This window comes from Pyrus communis, chromosome 1 (genome assembly GCF_041283825.1).
Source record: "Pyrus communis isolate YQ-2024b chromosome 1, ASM4128382v1, whole genome shotgun sequence".
Taxonomy (NCBI): domain Eukaryota; kingdom Viridiplantae; phylum Streptophyta; class Magnoliopsida; order Rosales; family Rosaceae; genus Pyrus; species Pyrus communis.
The window spans coordinates 310,434-330,525 of NC_142565.1; the positions used below are offsets into that span (position 1 = coordinate 310,434).

Genomic DNA, 20,092 nt, shown 5'->3' on the forward strand with positions numbered 1-20,092 from the left:
TTTGGATTGGTCTTGGCTAGGATATATATTTCAGTCGATCTTACTTAATAAGATAAAACTTTGTTGTTGATTTTTTTTTTTATCTGTATTATCACCAATTTGGGGGCGGTCGACTACGCAAGAACAAGTGGAAAATTTTCATCAAAATATGACGACCAATGCGCATTGTATTAGTACTAAAATTAAAATTTACTCGGCCTTATTTTCCAAGATTGGTTCAACTGTCAAATATATTTTGTTCATGAAAAAGAAACATTGCTGACAGCCAGCCAGATTTCATATGCAATGGATTGTTTAAAACAACTCATAGGGATTTTCTAGTACTCAGCTTAATCTGTACTATAAAGTTTTAACCGGTAGGTAATTGTTGAAAGATATTCTATTAGTCGGGGCTTCCCTTCCCCTACAATGGATTCATACTCTCAATAATTGTTGACGAGAACTAGCCGGCTTAGGAAGAATGTGTGCCGCCACACAACCTCCTCAATTCTCTTGCCACTTCTTCCATCGCAGGCCTTTCGGCACTACTCAACTGGAGGCAACTCTTTGCAAGCTCCGCAACTGCTCTGAGTTGCTCTCTGTTTCCCTCGTTTACAAGTTGTGGCACAACGATCTGAAAGATGTCATTTTGTCCTACAGAAGAAACGAAATGGGATGTTATGATTCTTCGATTTTCTGGTCTGTGAAAGGACAATGGCATCTCCCCAGTTAGAAGCTCCAACAATACAATTCCAAAGCTATAAACATCGCTCTTATCTGTCAACTGGCCTGTATAGAGATATTCCGGATCAAGATAACCAAGTGTTTGCTGCACCAATGTCTTCATCTGGGATTCATTACTGGGGACCGGGACCAACCTTGAAGGACTAAAAACGGAGACTTTGGCCACAAAACAATCAGTTAAAAGTATGTTGGAAGAGTTGACATTTCCATGAATGATCATTGGTTTCAACGAGTCTACTGCTGAATGCATATAGGCAAGAGCAGTTGCAGAGTCTGAGGCTATCTTTAAAAGGACATGCCAAGGCAATGCACTCTTGCCGTTAGCATGATGAATGTAGTCGAACAAGGTCCCATTGCAAGGGAATTCATAGACTAACATGGGAGCTTCAGTCTCTAAGCAGCAGCCCAAGAACTTCACCACATTTTTATGGTGAACTTTGGCAAGGGTGACGATCTCATAGATAAAGCGCTCGATTTGGCCCTCGTGCACTACTGTTTTCCTCATGTCTACAATCGCACCGTCTGACAAAACTCCTTTGCAATCTAATGCACTTTCTCCTAGACAAAAATTATGACTCTGGTTATAATAGGCAGCGGCCGCCTCTAGCTCCTCGGCTGTAAAAACTTTTGTGCTTCCATGTGAAGCAATATGCTGCTCTAACAATAACCCTCCATTTTGCTGGAAGAACTTGGCTTTGAGATTAATGAACTTCCGTTTCTTCACACTGGAATAAACCCCAGTGATCCCAAGCGACATAAATAAGCAAAAAATGCCAACACCTGCAAGTTTAACTTTAATTATATACTAACATATGCATCACAACTGCTAGCAAATTAAACAAATTAAATTTTATGTATTAAGTTATCAAGTATGCTAGAGAGAGAGAGCAGGGGAATTAATTGTGGATGTACCTAGAGTGAGCTTCACCGGAAAGACTTTTTTGTGTTTGATGTAGCGCCTACCAGTTCTCCTATGGTCATGACTATATGCCTGGTTTGCTTTTGAAGGGCGAAAATAATATTTTGATCGATTCACTCTAATCGTTGTGTCTCCTTCTAAACCAACAAAGTTCTGTAACGTATACATATAGACTCGTTATAAAAAAATAAAAAAAAATTGATGTTAATTTTTTTCAATTGTTATACAAAGGAGGTCAAGAAATTTTACCCCAAGATATACTGGAAAGATCAGATCATCATAGTAAGCGTAACCACTGCAGATGCCATCAAGATTTGCGAAGGGAATGGTGCCATCGGGATTACTTGTTCCTGAGAATGGTTCCGGATTTATTGGCCTGTAGGAAGTGTTACAGTTTATTATGTCAGGCCAGCGTACGCCTGCAGTTCCGAAGCTGGTGTTAGAGTTGGCTTCTGATAGCGGCGCCAACAAAAACAATGATATTAAGCTGAACCAAGAGAGTTTGCGCAGGAGATGATGTCCAAGTTTCAGAATCATCCTTTCCATCTCCATTTTTATCTTCCCCTTTATGTTTCCTAACATATTCTTTCTCTCAAGTCTCCGCTAGCTTCTAACTGAAATAGTGGTTTATACAAAATTTTGAGGGATCAATCTCCTTGTCTCCATCCATGTGTGTTGACAAATGCACTTGCGCTCCTCCTTCCTCGTTTCTTCCATTCACGCGGCATTGAATATCTTGCTTTTTTCATTCGGAGGACACGGTTAAGCTTAAGTATTATATGCATGTGATTAAAGGACGCCTGCTCCATCGTGGTCTCTTCCTTGTGCAGACTAACTTTTTCAAACTGTTTATTTTGTATATCTCGATTAATAGATCATTCTTATAAAAATTCAATTCAACCCGAAATCATTTGCCTATATTAATTATCACGATGAAATTTCGTTGTTTTGTAATAAAACAAAGTATTCGTTAATTTCTTTGAACCCAATTATATGTCTTACTTCCAATTTGGCTAATATTTTGCAAAAATAATCCATGAGGTGCAACTTGAAAAATAGACGGAAATTTTAAAATATCATATGAACTTATACGCCATTCACAATTTGTCTTATAAACTAAAATTTAAGCGATTGTCATATCAATATTCCAAAATTATTATTCTGGCATATCACTTTAACTTCGTTAAATTTCCAAATAAATTGAGTTCAAAGTTATTTTGGACTTTTGACCTCCTTTTCACATAAGTTATTTTTTATTTTTTCTATACAAAAATACATTTACACTAAAGGATGAGGGAATTGATTGGTTTCAGACCTAGGAATTTTTGTTAGTAAAAAAAACATGTTGCATTGGTTTCAAAAGCTTATGATGAACCACTAAAATAATATATTAGGCTCACTAACGTGAAATTTAGCTAAGTGAAATATTTGAGAATTTAACGTGGTCAATCATGTCGATAAAAAAATAGAGTTAAAATGCCTAAATATTGATATGCAAATAGCTTCAAATTTTGGATGAAAAACTTAACGGAGGACGAGCATGACAACATGAGCTTCAGATGGTCTAATTTCAAATTTTGTAAAAGAGTGGGTCTAAGAATTTTTGTCGGTTTGGAGGGCTTTAATCCGTGCCCCCATTATGGATTCGAAAATGGCAGCATGAGCTTCAGACGATCTAATTGGTTGGAGTAGCGCTAAGGCGGTGGTTGCTGGGAGTGATGCCATAACTAGTTGCAAGGACGATGTTAGAAATTTATTTTAGTAGGAGTATCTCGAAAAATAACTAAGAAGACATTATTATATGATGGTTTATAATCCAATATGATATCATGGATGATTTCAAATGATGGTGTATCACAATTTCAATAGTACAAAAAATTCAGTCTAGTGGTAGTGGAAACTAGCAAAGTGATGAGAAAAATATTACCACATAATAGGGGAGAGAGTTTTTCGGTTTAAATGATTAAACAAGTGCACTTTTGCTCATATAATATTTGATATGGAATGAAGTAGTATGAAGGTATGTTGAACATTAGATACATATATTTACTACAAAAATAATGCATGTATATTATATAACTGAAGTCTACAATTTAACAAACGAATTACTTGAATAGAGACATCTGCCAAAATGAGGCTTGATTGAAACGGAACGCCCTTATCCTTTCTCATAAAACCCAAGTAAAGTAATGAGTCGCCAGTATTAAAAGCCCAAAAGTGTCAGCCCAAGTTATAAGTGCCGCTTAAGTGGCGGCCAGCAGTGCCAACTCGGATCCAATAATATTCGAGCAGATTCTCGAGGTTAAACCCAGATCAGATATCCCTTTCAACCTTAGGAGAAAAATTGAAAAAACAAAAAAGAAGAAAACAAAAAGAAAATTCCTTCTTTCCACCCTGTAAAAAGAAATTTCAAAAAAAAAAAAAAAAAAAATTTCAAATCCAATAAAAAGAGGGGCCAATCACAGGTTGACAAATGACAATAAAGCAGCGTCGACAAGCGTCAAATTCACGCACACCGACCGGCCCCACCTTTCTTTTTATTTTTTTTATTTTTAAATTTCAGTCATAATTCTAAAAACCCTGCATATTTTTCCCCGTGTACTCACATTCACGCTAATTATTATATTTACATGAAAACTTATCAAAATATTTTATATTATTTGATAAATAATTGAACAGAAATTTACTTTTGGAATATGTTAGAGATTTAAAATTTTTATCCAAATTTGTAAATCAAATAACGTGTCACTAATATGAAATAAGCATGTTAATCGACATTAATTAATAATTTAATAATCAACAACCTCAAATTAAGTTTACATGATTTAATTTAAAATTTTGATCTCCTTAGTATAATCTTTACTTTTTGTGTGTGTGTTTTAGAGCAAAAGTCCATTTGCTCATATAACAATAGGACTTTGCTTGCACAAGGTATGCCAATGTGGTTACATAATACATCAACAACAAAAACATTATGTATTATTGTATTTTAGTTTCTCACACGATAATGCGTTATGGTATAGTTGATAATCACAATTTGATAGATCCAATGTATATTAATCGATAATCATAATTGGCTTTATCTTCTTTTTCATTGTTATGTGTACTATTGAGAGATTATTGGATACAGATTATCGTGCCACATCACTTGTCCGCTTGACACACAAAAGACCCCTTCGTTTAGGTATCATGTATGCCCATTTTAATGAGAAAAAAACTTAAGAAATTATGATCACATCATTTATAAGACACTTCAAAAATTATGAGACTCTTTGTATTTGATCTCACTTGCAGCCCCACATTTATCACTCTCTTTGTGAGAGTTGTCCTAACAACGCAGTCCTATCAAAGATCCACATCCATTTTGAAGGACTAAAATGTTTTTTGTTTTTTGTTTTTAAGTTTTTTGTTTTTTTTTATTTTTTTAAAAAAGGACCACTTTCACTCTTATGGGATCGGAAAGACTCACAGATGTATTTTAGTCTCTCCTAATCATCATCGTGTAATTTATTAGTGCCGGAAATTTCAAGACTTATCGAATCAAACTCAAATGTTGGAGGTTTCTCTTTTGTGTTGTGAGCGGATAAATTACGTGAAACGAAAGCCCAAGCCAAGAATTTCTTGTATCCAATGGGGTGGAACACTATAATCTAGGGCTCACCGATGAACAATTTTTGGTCAGGCACGCACCAGCAACAACATTTATACCACCGCACACGGACAAACAAAACCCAATAAATAAAAAGACGGAGAGGCGTGGAGGCAAACAAACACAAAACGGAATAAGAGGCCGAAAATTCAAACCCACAGGGCCACAGCCAATATCTATCCTCTACAATTACAAACGCAACACCGAACCAACTCGTCACTCGCTCTATCACTCGCCCGGCTCTCCTTCTCTCCTACGCCACTACCACTTCTCTACTGCTTCATTTTCAAGCTGTCTTTATTTCCCTCCCCCCTTCTCTCTCTCTCTTCTTTTTCCCCTAATTAATATATAAATAAATACCCACACACCCTTTCGCTGCTCCCTCAGCACTATTCTCTTTTCTTCTCTCTCTAGAATCTTTTCTCTCTCCTAGGGTTTCGGTGGCTTCCGGTGTCTCTATTTCCTCCTTTCCACACTGCTATCGCGCTCTAGGGTTTATCGGCTTGGGTGTCTACGATCGTCCTTCCTTCTCTCTCTCCCCCTTTCTCACTCAGTGGCTATGGCGGCTGAGAAGCTAAGGGACTTGAGCCAGCCGATTGACGTTGGCCTGCTCGATGCCACCGTCGCCGCCTTCTACGGCACCGGATCTAAGGAGGAGGTGAGTGATTGCTGCTCCTTTTCTATCTTTGCTTTCTGTTTGTTTTCCGACCAAGTGTGCTCAATTTGCAAGTGCAATCCGGGTTTTGTGCCCTGGGGTTTAAGCTTTCTGTTTGGGTTTTTAGAAGTTGAGGGGAAATTTGAGTTCTCAGACCTGGGGTTTAACTCTTGAAAACCTTCGTTGGGGGAGTTTTTACTTTAGGGGAAATTCTGGCCTAGCTTCAATGTCTTTTAGCGGGGGAACATTTGAGCGTTTGATGGATTACTGCACATTAGCTATCTGCCTATTTTTGGGGTTGTTTGGTTCGGTGGGTTTGGAAGAGAGATATGTTAATATTGTGTGTTCTCAAATAATTCATGAACTATTAAGTGAATTGGTAATTGGCTTCAGTGTGAAAGTTTGAATGATCAATCTTTCATCCTCTACACTTTCGGAACTAAAGAAACCATGATTGAGTAATGATGGTGACCTGGTTAGTCTGTGACTGCATTACATTATTCTCTTTGAGAAAATAAGAATGCATTGCAATGATTATTGAATACTTAATACCAGGATTGCTCTTTGTTTGGACGAACTAGGTTTACAAAAATATTTCAGCTTCCCTTACCAAAACAAAAAGTGAATGAAATGGGTAATGCTTTATCGATTAGCTTGTAGCGTCAAAATTAGTGTCCATATGGTATTTGGATAATGGATGCGTTGGCAAATTATATGTGTAACTTGTAGTTTTGTGGGCCTTACTTCAGTTCTCCAAGTACTTTGTGTTCTTAGATTAATTTTTCTCCATGTGTTGACATTACAGAGGACAGCTGCAGACCAGATATTGAGGGACTTGCAAAACAATCCTGATATGTGGCTCCAAGTTGTGCACATTTTACAGAGCACAAAGAACCTAAACACCAAGTTCTTTGCCTTGCAGGTCAGTTGTGTTGCATAACAATCTATAACACAGCACATATACTTTTTGTATAACATGGCCACCGTCAGATGCCCAGACAGTCCTTGCAGTAGGGCAGCGAGGCTGAAGCAGGCTTCAGACGGGCTTTTCAAAACAGCCAAAAATAGAATGCCTTTATGTGGTACAACAACAATAATAGTAATCAAGTTGACTGCTTAAGTGTGTATGTTGTCCTTTGTTAAACAAGGCATCATATAAAGGCTGCAGAATGCTTATACCATGTAATCTTGCTGCATATTCATTAGCTTTCTCATAGTTTGATGCTTTGGATAAAGATTCTATACAGCTTCCCATTACGACCTGTATAAATCTTTCTATTCGTATTTTAAGGTGCTGATCTTAAGAGGTTTTCTTTGCATCCACATATAGGTCTTAGAAGGGGTTATCAAGTACAGGTGGAATGCATTGCCTGTTGAACAGCGAGACGGAATGAAAAATTATATCTCTGATGTCATTGTACAGGTATGAATCATGGAGTAAATATATGAGGATTGCAAGTTTTTCTCATTTAGATAGTCAAGCAGTAAATTTTCTTTCTTACCATTGGTTCCTTTCATGAAGCTATCAAGTAATGAGGCCTCTTTTCGAATGGAAAGACTTTATGTCAGCAAACTCAATGTTATATTGGTTCAGGTATTTCCTTGTTCTCTCCCATTAGGATTATTGCATTTGTTGCTTCTTTTTTTTTTGTTGGTTTGTTGTATCAAGCACTTTGTTTTCTTTTCTATTTGTCTGTTGGCCTTTTCTATTACACAGTATCTGAAATTTACCTGGTATATTCAAATCTGTAATCGCTTGCTTTGGATATGTTTGTGATGTAATATATCAACATTACTCCATATACAGATTTTAAAGCATGATTGGCCCACTAAATGGCGAAGCTTTATTCCGGATCTTGTATCAGCAGCTAAAACTAGTGAAACCATTTGCGAAAATTGTATGGCCATATTGAAGGTAAGCATTTTTAATGTTCAATTTTAAACATTGAAATCAAATTGATATGGTTCATTGGGTCAGTACTAATTGCTTGAATGTTTGACCCTCAGCTTCTAAGTGAAGAGGTATTTGATTTCTCAAGAGGGGAAATGACACAGTTGAAGATTAAAGAGCTTAAACAATCATTGAACAGGTAATTGGCTGATGAATTTGGTATCTTTGTTTTTAATTGAATGGGCTTGTCTGACATGCCATACTTTTACTTGTCGATTTATTGGGTTTGTCCAATCTGTTTATTTATTCTTTTCTGTTTGATATTCTTTTTTCTTTTTCTTTTTTTCCAGTGAGTTTCAACTCATTCATGAGTTATGCTTATATGTACTATCAGCCTCTCAACGAACCGAGCTGATACGTGCAACATTATCCACATTGCATGCTTTCCTCTCATGGATTCCCCTGGGCTATATTTTTGAGTCCCCTTTGGTGCGTATAACACTTTTGTGTTGTTCTCGATTACCCTTCCAAAGGATTTATCCTTATCTTTCTATGTTGTGTCGGTATTTTACAGCTTGAAACCCTTCTGAAGTTTTTTCCCATGCCTTCATATCGGAATCTTACCCTTCAGTGTCTAACGGAGGTACATTGTTGTTCCATTTCTATTAAGAAATTTCATGGTTGTTGCACTTGTGCAAAAAGCAACAAGGATATCATGCGATATCGCTGCTTCCAATTATTTAGGCTTTATCATCTGCTATTTTGGTTTCAGGTTGCAGCACTTACTTTCGGTGAATTCTATAATGCGCAGTATGTTAAGATGTACAGTATATTCATGGTGCAATTACAGGTGTGTCAATATATCCATTTTCATTTAATGTGTAGTTAGGAATACATGGGATGATAGCGGTGTGTGGGTTGCACCACCCTTGATTTTTGGAGTGACAATAATAACCTTCTTTTTATATTGGAATCGAAAGTTTTGAAGAAAGTAACCAATAATTGATAACTATAAAGGCATAAGGATTGTTGGGGTAAGTATACTCACATAAATTGTGCATATTCTGATATGTTTACTCTTACAATATAATTTGACTTCCATCATTGTCTTATTCTTTTCCTAATGCATTTGAATTTTTTTTAATGGAACCAATTAGACTATTCTTCCACCCACCACAAACATACCTGAAGCTTACACAAATGGATCTGGCGAGGAACAGGTAAGTTTTGTCTAATGATTGTGGGCCCCAATTATTTGTGTTAGTTTATTGAGCTAGTTTCTTATGATGTTGTTTTGTCAGGCATTCATTCAGAACTTGGCACTGTTTCTCACTTCGTTTTACAAGGCAAGTTTCTTCTCTTTCACATGAATATGTTGATGTAGTGCCTTGCCTTCACAAGCCTTAAGTTAATAGTTGTAAATGAATAATGTGACTAGTGATATGGTATTTGACGATGATATTTCTATCAATAGATAATGGATTTTGTGTCCAATATTGGGTATAGGATCGTCTGCTGTTTCGGTTTATTAATCCTTAAGCATCTGTTGAGGAGTGAAGACGTTACTGATTGTCTACGTATTCTTTTCTGCAGGCGCATATTCGTGTTCTTGAAACCACACAAGAGACTATAGCTGCATTGCTGATGGGTCTTGAATATCTTATAAACATCTCATATGTGGATGACACCGAAGTTTTTAAGGTATGATTAATTGTGATGCGCTCTCTCTCTCTCTCTCTCTCTCTCTCTCTACCCCTTTGAACAGATGATTTTAAGATTTGACTTGGACTTGTTTGTTTTGACCAGGTTTGCTTAGACTATTGGAATGCTTTGGTTTTGGAACTGTTTGAGGCACATCATAATCTGGATAACCCTGCAGCATCTGCCAATATGATGGGGTTGCAGGTATTTGAATACTTCCATATTTATACTATTTGTTGCTTTGAGTTTCCGTTTTATTCCTACATAAGTGTATTCTAGTTCAATTGCAAATTTGTCATTTTGGTTTTTTTTTTTTATGTTCTACTTTGTATATTTCCTTTTAATTCCGTTGCAAGAATAACTCGTCTCGTACATAGATGCAGATGAATTTGCTTCCTAGTATGGTTGATGGCATTGGCTCACAACTTTTGCAAAGGCGGCAAATATATGTTGGTATTATGTCAAAGTTGAGGTTGCTCATGATCTGTCGTATGGCTAAGCCAGAAGAGGTTATCATTGTTGAAGATGAGAATGGCAACATTGTTCGTGAGACCTTGAAGGACAATGATGTTCTAGTTCAATATAAGGTGATAAATCTTATATTGCTGATATAGTTGTAATTTTCTAAGCTATCAAGCTCATGGTAAACTTTTCTTGTTATGAAATTATGGGTGCTAGTATCTTCTAGATGAAGTTTATTTGTTTTTCTGAATATAAAGAAGTAATAGAATATTTGATGACATGGTGGGGGATGCGAAAGAATTAGATAGCTTCTTTTCAGGTGTCATTGTCAAAACATCGTAGAGGTGTTCCTGTAATTTTGATTCAACATGATACAATGGGCGTTTTACCTTATGGTGCATTTGATTTTATTTTGGCACAAACTCAGTTTCTATGATATGCTTCTTTGTCTTAATAATAGAAAACTTGTGAATTATTTTTTATTTTCTCCCTTCAGTTTTTTCATACTTAATTCTGTTATTGGTATTATTCTGGTGTTGCAGATCATGAGGGAGACACTGATATATTTGTCACATCTTGACCACGATGATACCGAGAAGCAGGTAAAGGGTAGTTTTTTCTTTGAAGTAAAATTAAACAATAACCAAGCTTCAGTCTACTCGTTTGATTCCTTTGATGCATAACCCTGCAAGATGATGCTTGTAGCATTATGTTATCTTGCCTTGATAATTTTTCATATAATTTGAAATAGTCTTCTTTCATATGTGATCTAACTCATCATGCACCGATAGTATTCCTTTTAGTATAATCTCTGTTGTGGGGAACCTCTAAAGTGGGCTAATATTTCCTATACAGATTTCCACTGATCTTTGTCTTTTCACTGACATTGGAAACAGATGCTAAAGAAATTAAACAAACAACTGACTGGTGAGGATTGGGCATGGAACAACTTAAACACATTATGCTGGGCAATAGGGTCTATATCTGGTTCCATGATGGAAGAACAGGTATGCATTGTCTTATTATTTGAAGAATTGACGGAAGACATTTTTTTTATGATGATTGCATTATATCTTATGCTTTTTCTACAGTTATTGTCCCAGAATGTGTTTTGATGCCTATTACCCTTTGCCCTTCGCAGGAAAATAGATTTTTGGTGATGGTCATTCGTGACTTGCTGAACTTGTGTGAAATCATAAAAGGGAAAGATAATAAAGCAGTTATTGCAAGCAACATCATGTAAGTATTTGTGGTCCTACATGTTATTTTAGCTTAAGCTATAGGTTCGCTGCCCTAAACGTGTTACCAATAGGTTTTGCTGACCTCTATTTTTATACTATAAATATCCTTATAATTGAAGCTTTGCTTTGTTTTCAGGTATGTTGTCGGACAGTACCCAAGGTTCTTAAGAGCTCATTGGAAGTTCCTAAAGACTGTTGTCAATAAGTTGTTTGAGTTTATGCACGAAACACATCCTGGAGTCCAGGTGAATTCTTTTATAATCATGTTTAAGGTTGCTTTTGAAATTTTAAACATAAAATGTACATGTTAACTGTTGCAAATTTTTTATGATATTGCTAGTGTTATTTAAATTTGTATGCTACGCTGGGACTGTCTTTTTCATTGGGGTGGTCTGGGGTATTCAGTTATATGCGCATATTTTTTAATATTAGTCTTCTATAACTGTTGTTGCATATGTTTCAGGACATGGCCTGCGACACATTCTTGAAAATTGTTCAAAAGTGCAAGCGTAAATTTGTTATTGTACAGGTATTCTCTCTTATAAGTTGGCATTTTAGAATTGTTCTTGTCATAGAAGTTGAAATTGTGTATTTTGAGAAAGTAATTTTGTATTGTGTGTTTCATTACTGCTTTTGTGATTATCAGGTTGGAGAAAATGAACCATTTGTGTCTGAACTGCTGACAAGCCTGCCGAATACTGTTGGCGATCTTCAGCCTCACCAGATTCATACTTTCTATGAAGCTGTATGCCTTTCTTATGTCCCTTTTTCTACTTAGTTATATATAAAAATTTGTTATAAACAATTGCATTTTTGTTTATCATAGGTTGGTCATATGATTCAAGCAGAGTCTGATCCCAAGAAGAGAGAAGAATATCTACAGAGATTGATGAGTCTCCCAAATCAGGTATATTTGGATATACATGCAATGTGCATGACTACTTGCAAGTCCTCAAAATAGCTTGTAGCTTATTATATTTGCTTGTTCACCAGAAATGGGCCGAGATCATAGGGCAAGCACGCGTAAGTGTTGATTTCCTGAAGGATCAGGAGGTAATTCGGACCGTGCTTAATATATTACAGGTATGATTTTTCAAATTTTGTTATTTAGGTATTCTGTAGTTGTTAAACCATATCGTGGATCATGGAGATGATGTTGATAAGATTATTGATGTAGCTTTATTGTATCTTGTTTTCTCTTCTCTCTTTTTTCTGACTGTTCTGTTGTCAGTTGATCTTGTTTATGTTAGATTCTGCGGTCTCTGTTAGGTGAGCTGTTGTCTTTGTAGACAGCATCTTTCTGTGAACTTTACTGCATCCTAAGTGGGCCTTATATGTGGTCCTTTTATCCTTTCCCTTACATACTTGGTGAAATCTTTACTTCTATTTTGCAATGATTGTTCATCCTACCGTGTCATATCAATATCAAATGTGATTGTTCTTGTGGCTTTAGCCACTGTGAGTACCAGGTGTAATTCTGTTGTTGATTTACAGACAAATACTAGCGTTGCGAGCTCCCTCGGGACATTTTTCCTGTCTCAGATCTCAATGATCTTTCTGGACATGCTTAATGTGTACAGGTATGGCCAATGTTTTCAGGTGTAGAAAGAATTTCAGATGTTTAATTTGGTTTCTTTCTTCACTAATACAGTTATTCTCGGCTCTATTTGTTTTGAACAGGATGTACAGTGAGCTTGTATCTAGTAACATTGCGGAAGGGGGTCCCTATGCTTCTAAAACATCCTATGTGAAACTTCTACGGTAGGACCTTTTGTACAAATTCCTTTTCAGTTTAACATTTAAACCTCAAGTACCATGTTTGATTTATTTCTCAACAGGTCGGTGAAGAGGGAGACTCTCAAGTTGATTGAGACATTCTTGGACAAGGCCGAAGACCAACCACAGATAGGAAAACAAATTGTGCCTCCCATGTTGGATCCAGTCCTAGGTGACTATGCTAGGAATTTGCCTGATGCGAGAGAGTCAGAGGTTTTGTCACTTTTTGCCACTATCATAAATAAGTATGTTACCTGCCTTTCTTTCATTATCTTGTATATTTTGCTTTTATTACTTGCTAGATATGATACTGTCTGGCTAAAAACCACAGCCAACTAAAACAACTTGTAAGCTGCTGCCTACGTCTTTCTTCTGGCCAAGGAATTTGTTATTTTTTTCTTTAGTGTCTTCCGGTTGCTTATATTTGTATCCCTTGTTTATAGGTACAAGGGTGCAATGATAGATGATGTGCCAAGAATATTTGAAGCTGTTTTCCAGTGCACATTGGAGGTAAGGATGTGGCCTGTTCGGCAATGGTCCAGAAAAATTGTGAATATTTTTTTTGTTAGTGTTCAAAGCAATATCAATAAAACTGCCATACATATAGATGCCGCATGCATTTGTCTGGTCTTGTGCTATCCTGTATGAAATCATCTCTCTCTAGTTGTTTAGAAGTAGCTTATCGAATTATTTATTAATCTTTTGGAGTTGATGCGATCTTCAAGTAGCATAAATCAGTTATTTTGATTGCTTCTTCCATGACAGTGACACTATAGTTGGTGGCTGAACATGTTACCCTATATCCCAAGTTCTTTTTCGCTATCCCTTTCTCCATAAGCAGTAGGGGATATTTAGATCTGAGTGTTGGTGATATGCTTATTTGCATATCCTCTGATACCAAATAGCGTTTGGAGTGATGGCTAAATCTTAATATCATTAAAATTTGATTTGGCTGAACATGTTAGTATTCTTCCCAAGTCCTTATTTGCCATCCCTTTCTCCATAATGCATTGCTGAAGTGGGATTTTTGCATCTTGGTGTTGGTGTTGGTGTTGGTGTTATGTTATGTTGCATCCTCTGAGGTCTGAATCCGATACCGAAGAACCTCTGGACTGATGGCTAAAATTAGAAAATTTTATTTGTACCTTAGTTGTTATCTTTACATGTCTTTATTCTGTACCCCTGCAGATGATCACCAAAAATTTTGAAGATTACCCAGAACATCGCTTGAAGTTCTTTTCTTTACTTCGTGCCATTGCTGCACACTGCTTTGCTGCATTGATTCAATTATCGAGTCCGGTACGTGTTTAAATATTTCCCACTTGTTTGTCTTCCATTACTGTCAATGTGAGCTGGTTGGATATGAGTGATTATTGGCTTCTGCTTAAATTTTTATAATGGTCAAAAACGGACAATCAAATGTTTGCATATTTTTTGTTTACTTCAGCAACTAAAGCTTGTCATGGATTCAATTATATGGGCGTTTCGGCACACCGAAAGAAATATTGCTGAAACTGGGCTGAATCTGTTGTTGGAAATGCTGAGAAACTTTCAGGTGTGATGTCGTGTGCATTTTTGTTGGTCATATTGTAATGCCATTTAAGCTCACACTGCCTTGGTTGATTTGACAGAAATCAGAGTTCTGTAATCAGTTTTACCGTACATACTTTCTGACAATCGAGCAAGAAATATTTGCCGTCTTGACTGATACATTTCATAAGCCTGGGTTCAAGTTGCATGTCTTGGTTCTTCAACATTTGTTCAGCCTGGTATTGTATCTTGTCATACCTTCTAGTTATTTTCTTGATTCATAAGCTTGCATAAATTAAAAGTTAAATGTGGTTACAGGTGGGAAGTGATCTGTTGAAGGAGCCTTTGTGGGATGTTGCAGCTGTTCCTTATGCATATCCTAATAATGGAATGTTTGTTCGTGAATATACAATAAAGCTTTTGAGTACTTCCTTCCCGAACATGACTGGGGCGGAGGTATATAACTATGGTTACTATTATGTTTGTCCTCTTTTTTTTTCTCTTTTTCTACGTATATCACTTACCTGAAGGTTTTCTTTGCAGGTCACTCAATTTGTGAATGGACTATTTGAATCAACTGCTGACGTACCCACTTTTAAAAATCACATCCGAGACTTCCTAGTGCAATCCAAAGAATTTTCAGCACAGGTAGGATACCATAAGTATCAGTTTAGACTCCCAATTCAGAGATGCGCATTTTTTATTTGTTGCCCATTCAGTCATGGAAGATTTGGTATTCATTTACGTTGACTAATTTTTTATGTTGATGTTAAATGTTGCATCTTCTGTTCCCGTAGAACCCCAACGTCTCTTCCAATTTTTCTTTTGCTGGGATGTGGGTAATCTGGATGTTAAACGGAATGTTGTGATTGTGCAGGACAACAAAGATCTTTATGCAGAGGAGGCTGCTGCTCAGAGAGAGAAAGATCGGCAACGAATGCTTTCTATTCCTGGACTTATTGCCCCCAATGAAATACAGGACGAAATGGTTGATTCCTAGGAGGCTAAGTTTAATGATGAAGCTAATTTCGAGGACAATTGATGGAGATGCAAATGGGCGTGTTGATTCATTCCTCAGAATCTTCCAGCGCAAATACAGCATTTTTTTTCCCTAATTAGTTTCCGTTTTGTTTCTTAGTTCAAAATTAGTTGAATCGCAAAGGCGCCTTTAGTGTGCTGTTTGCACTGTTGCCTTTGAAATCTATTGGGATGGTAGTAGAGTATTTAGGTGCTGCTGATTTAGGGAGGAAGATATTGAGAAGGGTTTTGCTGGATCAAAATTAATCTTTTGTAGTTCGAACTCGTCAGGCGGGGTTCTTTAAAAGACGTTTATGTTATTTGTCTTAGGTGTAATATATACTAACCTCGCTGTGTTGTGCAGAAGTTCCTCATATTTTTTGTTTGTTTGTTCTAGTTTTCAATAGAACGTGGTTGCCTCGTCGATTTCATGAGGTTTAGGGCGCATATATTTTTGTTACATGGTAGGGGGAGTGAAATCTGTGTAATTTGATTGTGTTTAATGTATGTTTCTATTTGATTTAGAAATCCTCTCTAAGTTTTTGTTTCATGTGACGTTTCTTTCGTTTCTTCCTGGTTGCTTTTGTAGCTGAATGAGTAATACGCTTGTACTTCCCGCGAAAACAACTCAAACCCAAAGTTTCAACCCAATCAAACTTGTTGACGGGCAAAGCTCAATTGGCTTATGCTCTCTATAAACGCAAACTGATATATGTTGGTGATCAGTCTATTTACTTGAAACGAGGGAAGTTACGAATTTGGAGAACACTCTTGGACTCCATGTGTTAGTAAATGCCGGCGAAGGCGGTGTAGTAATAAATGTAGGAAAAACAATGGTAGCTTAATTTCGATACTCGTTTCATATAAGTAGTAAATATGTCCCCGCCCGTAGGGTAGATCGTTATTATTGAGCAACGAACAACTGTTACAGCTGGTGTTTATTTTTAGTGCTACATATTTATGGTCCCTCGTACTATACTTGATAATTGGACCCTGATACGACGTCCAACAGCGATTTGAAGTTCCGAGTGGAGCTGGTGTTTGACCCTCTTTATATTGTCTCTGAATTTCCTCCCACTTTCAGGCGACAAAACCATTTCCAAGCTTTTTACCAACCCCTCCCTGGTAAAAACTCCACCCTCCACATTTACCCCGATCTCAAACACGTCCTCCACCATCCTTGCATTAAGCCTCTGGTCTCCAAAAAATGGCCTATAAATCATGGGCACCCCTCCTGCTATAGTCTCCATTAGCGAGTTCATGGCCTATAAATATGTAGCACTTAGCAAAAGAGAAAGGGCCGTTCTCACAACACTAGTCTTTCTTTCCTTCTTTCAGTGATTCAGAGGAGGAGAAATGGACGGAATCTTCTAATTTACCATCATTTTATTTCCATTTTTGTTTAAACATAAAATAAATATTTATATTCAAATGTAAAAATTGGATGCGGTCTCTTTTTTTTTTTTTTTTTTTTTTTTTTTTTTTGCAATTTGCATCCATCCAGAAAATAAAGACAACGCGACCTTTCTTTGTTGGGTGCGGTCTTTCTTTCTTTACCATCATTTTATTTTATTTTTCTTTTATTTCAGCAAATTTCTCTGCCAGGCTCACGCGGGTGTTGATTCTCTCTCTCTCTCTCTCTCTCTCTAAAAATCGATCGAATCCCCTACTGATTTCTCTCTCTCGTCGACGACGAGCTCCCGATCAACTTCGTCCAACCCACGCAGACGAATAGAGAGAGAGGTCGAACTTTCCCTTTTCTTTCTTCGAGTATTGTGTTGATTGTTTCGTGGCCATGGGTCAAGCTTTTCGCAAGCTCTTCGACACCTTCTTCGGCAACACGGAGATGCGAGTACTCCCTCTCTCTCTCGCTATTTCACTCTTTTTTCCCTTTTCATTTTATATATTCTTTTGTATTTCGTCCGATTTTTGTAGCTTTTTGTTCTGTTTTCCTACCATTTTTTGGTCGTTTGATAATTATATCTGTGCAGGGATTAGGGATATCTAGGGTTCATACAGTAATGGTTTTTTTTTGTTTGCTAGGTCAATTCTTCGATCGTAGGAGTTGATGCCGTCATTAATTAGATAACATATTCATTTAGGAATTTATTTGGCTCTATATTTCTTAAATTATTCATGATTAGATAATATTCTACGATCACATTAATACCATACCCTCGCCCGATTAATTGTTCATTTTTTTTGGCAAATGATAAATTTTGTTAGATTAGATGTTAGATTAGCTACCAACGGGGTTTGAATCTACGCCGTCATGCAAGGGCTCAACAGCTTTCCACCACTGTGGTAAATGGCCACTTGCTTAATTGTACATGTTTGTATTCTTGCATCAATTACGGCTTATGTAAGTGTGCGTTCATTGTATGCTAAATCATCAATTCCCGGTTAGATTTTCATTGCCTCCATTTGATTATGTTTAGCCGGTGATTAGCATTACTCTGACCCACTTTTCATATTTGCGCGGTGGCATAGGTTGTAATGCTTGGCCTCGACGCAGCTGGTAAAACAACCATCCTTTACAAGCTGCACATTGGAGAAGTTTTGTCAACTGTTCCTACAATAGGTGGGTTTTGTTTCTCTGATCGCTAGTATCGGACTTCTTGATACATCGGGGTTTTGATGTTGGGGAGTTCTCACCTATGTAATATACGTCAGCGGTTGTGATACCGGTTGTTTAGATTTTTCGGTTAAGGCATTTCTTTCTTTGTCTCAACAGGTTTCAATGTGGAGAAAGTTCAGTACAAGAATGTGATGTTCACTGTTTGGGATGTCGGTGGACAAGAGAAACTAAGGCCACTCTGGAGGCATTACTTTAATAACACTGACGGACTGGTAATGGGTTTTCTCTGGTCTTCTTCTACTGGATCATGGTTCTTGAATATTGCTAGTCAGTTGTCCCGGTTCACCTTTCTTAGCTTTGTAATAGGTCAATGGATAGAAGGTTCTAGATATCCTTAACATGTATTATTTTCCATGTACAGATTTACGTTGTTGATTCCTTGGACAGAGAGAGAATTGGAAGAGCAAAGGCGGAATTTCAGGTTGTGTGCTCGGCAATGCGGTACAGTTTAAATACAAGTGCGCCTATATGTTTCTCACTTATCTTTCTTCTTTTCAGGCCATCATCAGTGATCCATTTATGCGCAACAGTGTCATCCTGGTGTTTGCTAATAAACAGGATATGGTATGTTGTAGTGTTCGTTTATCTGCATATTGCATGATGATGTAAAGTTCATGATTTCAACGAACATAAGAATGTGCAAGTTATTTGTGCTAGGGGTGTTCTGACTATTTGGTCTCCAAGTTAGAGATGGGACAGTGGATTATGGCCTTTCTTCTGTATTCTACAATTATTTGTGCTAGGAATTTGGGCTACATTATTCTAGATGCATGAGATGTTAACCTCAAGTATTGAGGTCCCAAATTAGAGTGCTTAAATTACAATCTACCTATTGAAAAAACAATAGTATTTACATTCAGTCTTCTTCATTTGCTTTTGGAGGTGGCCAAAACTTTTGGTCACAAGGGTAACTAAACCCCAGACCTACCCCTTCATTCCATCCCACTCATGCAACTTGAAACTCACGGGTGATAATGCTTTGCTTTTCGTGGTAGTTTATTCAGCCTATGTACCAACATAACTAACGTAATTTAGACTCTGGGCAGTAGGCTTACCGATCCCCTGTCAGAGGTCATGTACTTATTTCTTGTCATCTAGTTTATTCATGTCAAGCAATCAGCAGTCCAGAGTGCACATGATTCTGAATTGTTGGTTCCTTCTTGGAAACTTGGTTTGAGTTATTTAATTGTCGTTTTCCTATCCAGAAAGGAGCTATGTCGCCGATGGAAGTGTGTGAAGGACTAGGCCTCTATGATCTCAAGAACAGAAAATGGCACATACAAGGGACTTGTGCCCTTAGAGGTGATGGCCTTTACGAAGGGTTGGATTGGTTATCTAGCACGCTGAAAGAGATGAGAGCTGCTGGATACTCTTCAGTGGGCACCTCGTCATTCTAACAGTTGAGGTTGATGCCTTTACTTTTCAATGTTTACCAGCTTAGTTGGCTAGGCAAGTCCCCAAATAAATGTTTATTCTTTGTATTTCCGCAGGTTTATTAGGATTCTTGGGTCTGTCAATCAAAATTGACGACGAGCTGAAGAGTTGGTCATGTGTTCATCCAAAAGTCCCTGGAGTGTAATCAACTTTCCCCCCCTTCTTTTTGAGAGTTTAGTCGGTGCTTCCTCCTGGACTTGCTTTGACATTCAGACATGTAACCTATTCCGATGTATATTCCAAATCGCCAGGTTGTGCAATCGATGAGTATTTGCTGCTACTATGTAAGATTTGGATTTTGCCCCTTGAAAAATATTGTTTTGCGTATTTGTAGATGATTGATGATGCTCGACCTCAAGTCCGCAGGTGCCTACTTTTTGAGAGATAATGGGTATGATCGCTCGTGTTACGTTGTTTGTCTGTCCAAGACACACACTAGTGTCCCCTTGCATTCGC

The 20,092-nt window shown here is 37.3% G+C and overlaps 3 protein-coding genes across 6 annotated transcripts; 2 read left to right on the plus strand and 1 right to left on the minus strand.

Moving 5' to 3' along the window:
* Positions 1 to 199: 199 nt before the first annotated feature.
* Positions 200 to 2,391, minus strand: LOC137721427 (putative wall-associated receptor kinase-like 16). Its single transcript, XM_068460518.2, has 3 exons — positions 1,892 to 2,391; positions 1,636 to 1,795; positions 200 to 1,503 (listed from the first exon to the last, which is right to left on the minus strand). Exons 1-3 carry the CDS (start codon positions 2,222 to 2,224, stop codon positions 452 to 454), a joined length of 1,545 nt encoding a protein of 514 aa, XP_068316619.2. The 5' UTR covers positions 2,225 to 2,391; the 3' UTR covers positions 200 to 451.
* Positions 2,392 to 5,375: 2,984 nt separating this feature from the next.
* LOC137719964 (protein EXPORTIN 1A) lies at positions 5,376 to 16,092 on the plus strand. Of its 2 annotated transcripts, none has more exons than XM_068458944.2 (32): positions 5,376 to 5,949; positions 6,752 to 6,868; positions 7,277 to 7,369; positions 7,469 to 7,540; positions 7,754 to 7,861; positions 7,954 to 8,036; positions 8,188 to 8,326; positions 8,412 to 8,480; positions 8,610 to 8,687; positions 8,995 to 9,057; positions 9,139 to 9,183; positions 9,431 to 9,538; positions 9,644 to 9,742; positions 9,916 to 10,125; positions 10,543 to 10,602; positions 10,897 to 11,007; positions 11,142 to 11,239; positions 11,378 to 11,486; positions 11,705 to 11,770; positions 11,888 to 11,986; positions 12,068 to 12,148; positions 12,235 to 12,324; positions 12,736 to 12,821; positions 12,922 to 13,002; positions 13,080 to 13,262; positions 13,461 to 13,527; positions 14,206 to 14,316; positions 14,465 to 14,572; positions 14,649 to 14,786; positions 14,866 to 15,003; positions 15,091 to 15,195; positions 15,425 to 16,092. In XM_068458944.2, exons 1-32 carry the CDS (start codon positions 5,851 to 5,853, stop codon positions 15,545 to 15,547), a joined length of 3,237 nt encoding a protein of 1,078 aa, XP_068315045.1. In that variant the 5' UTR covers positions 5,376 to 5,850; the 3' UTR covers positions 15,548 to 16,092. The 2 variants fall into 2 exon arrangements, with proteins under 2 accessions (XP_068315045.1, XP_068315046.1); XM_068458945.2 differs by having other exon boundaries at positions 9,922 to 10,125.
* Positions 16,093 to 17,095: 1,003 nt separating this feature from the next.
* Positions 17,096 to 19,963, plus strand: LOC137720441 (uncharacterized). Of its 3 annotated transcripts, none has more exons than XM_068459510.2 (7): positions 17,096 to 17,416; positions 18,055 to 18,145; positions 18,299 to 18,414; positions 18,564 to 18,623; positions 18,701 to 18,766; positions 19,408 to 19,607; positions 19,693 to 19,963. In XM_068459510.2, the coding sequence occupies exons 1-6, from the start codon at positions 17,360 to 17,362 to the stop codon at positions 19,597 to 19,599; spliced, it is 582 nt and encodes a 193-aa protein (XP_068315611.1). In that variant the 5' UTR covers positions 17,096 to 17,359; the 3' UTR covers positions 19,600 to 19,607; positions 19,693 to 19,963. The 3 variants fall into 3 exon arrangements, with proteins under 3 accessions (XP_068315611.1, XP_088546427.1, XP_088546428.1); XM_088690301.1 differs by having other exon boundaries at positions 17,126 to 17,412; XM_088690302.1 differs by lacking the exon at positions 17,096 to 17,416 and adding an exon at positions 17,785 to 17,868.
* The last annotated feature ends 129 nt before the right edge of the window (positions 19,964 to 20,092 follow it).

Excerpts from the sequence above, each read along its gene's own strand:
- LOC137720441 (XM_068459510.2), top strand. The coding sequence starts at position 17,360 with ATGGGTCAAGCTTTTCGCAAGCTCTTCGACACCTTCTTCGGCAACACG. Across the intron at positions 18,415-18,563 it reads TTAATAACACTGACGGACTG|ATTTACGTTGTTGATTCCTT; the intron begins GTAATGGGTTTT and ends TTCCATGTACAG. Across the intron at positions 18,624-18,700 it reads GAGCAAAGGCGGAATTTCAG|GCCATCATCAGTGATCCATT; the intron begins GTTGTGTGCTCG and ends TCTTCTTTTCAG.
- LOC137719964 (XM_068458944.2), top strand. The coding sequence starts at position 5,851 with ATGGCGGCTGAGAAGCTAAGGGACTTGAGCCAGCCGATTGACGTTGGC. Across the intron at positions 8,688-8,994 it reads TATTCATGGTGCAATTACAG|ACTATTCTTCCACCCACCAC; the intron begins GTGTGTCAATAT and ends GGAACCAATTAG. Across the intron at positions 12,149-12,234 it reads TGATGAGTCTCCCAAATCAG|AAATGGGCCGAGATCATAGG; the intron begins GTATATTTGGAT and ends CTTGTTCACCAG.
- LOC137721427 (XM_068460518.2), bottom strand. The coding sequence starts at position 2,224 with ATGTTAGGAAACATAAAGGGGAAGATAAAAATGGAGATGGAAAGGATG. Across the intron at positions 1,796-1,891 it reads TCTTTCCAGTATATCTTGGG|AACTTTGTTGGTTTAGAAGG; the intron begins GTAAAATTTCTT and ends TATACGTTACAG. Across the intron at positions 1,504-1,635 it reads TCCGGTGAAGCTCACTCTAG|GTGTTGGCATTTTTTGCTTA; the intron begins GTACATCCACAA and ends TTAAACTTGCAG.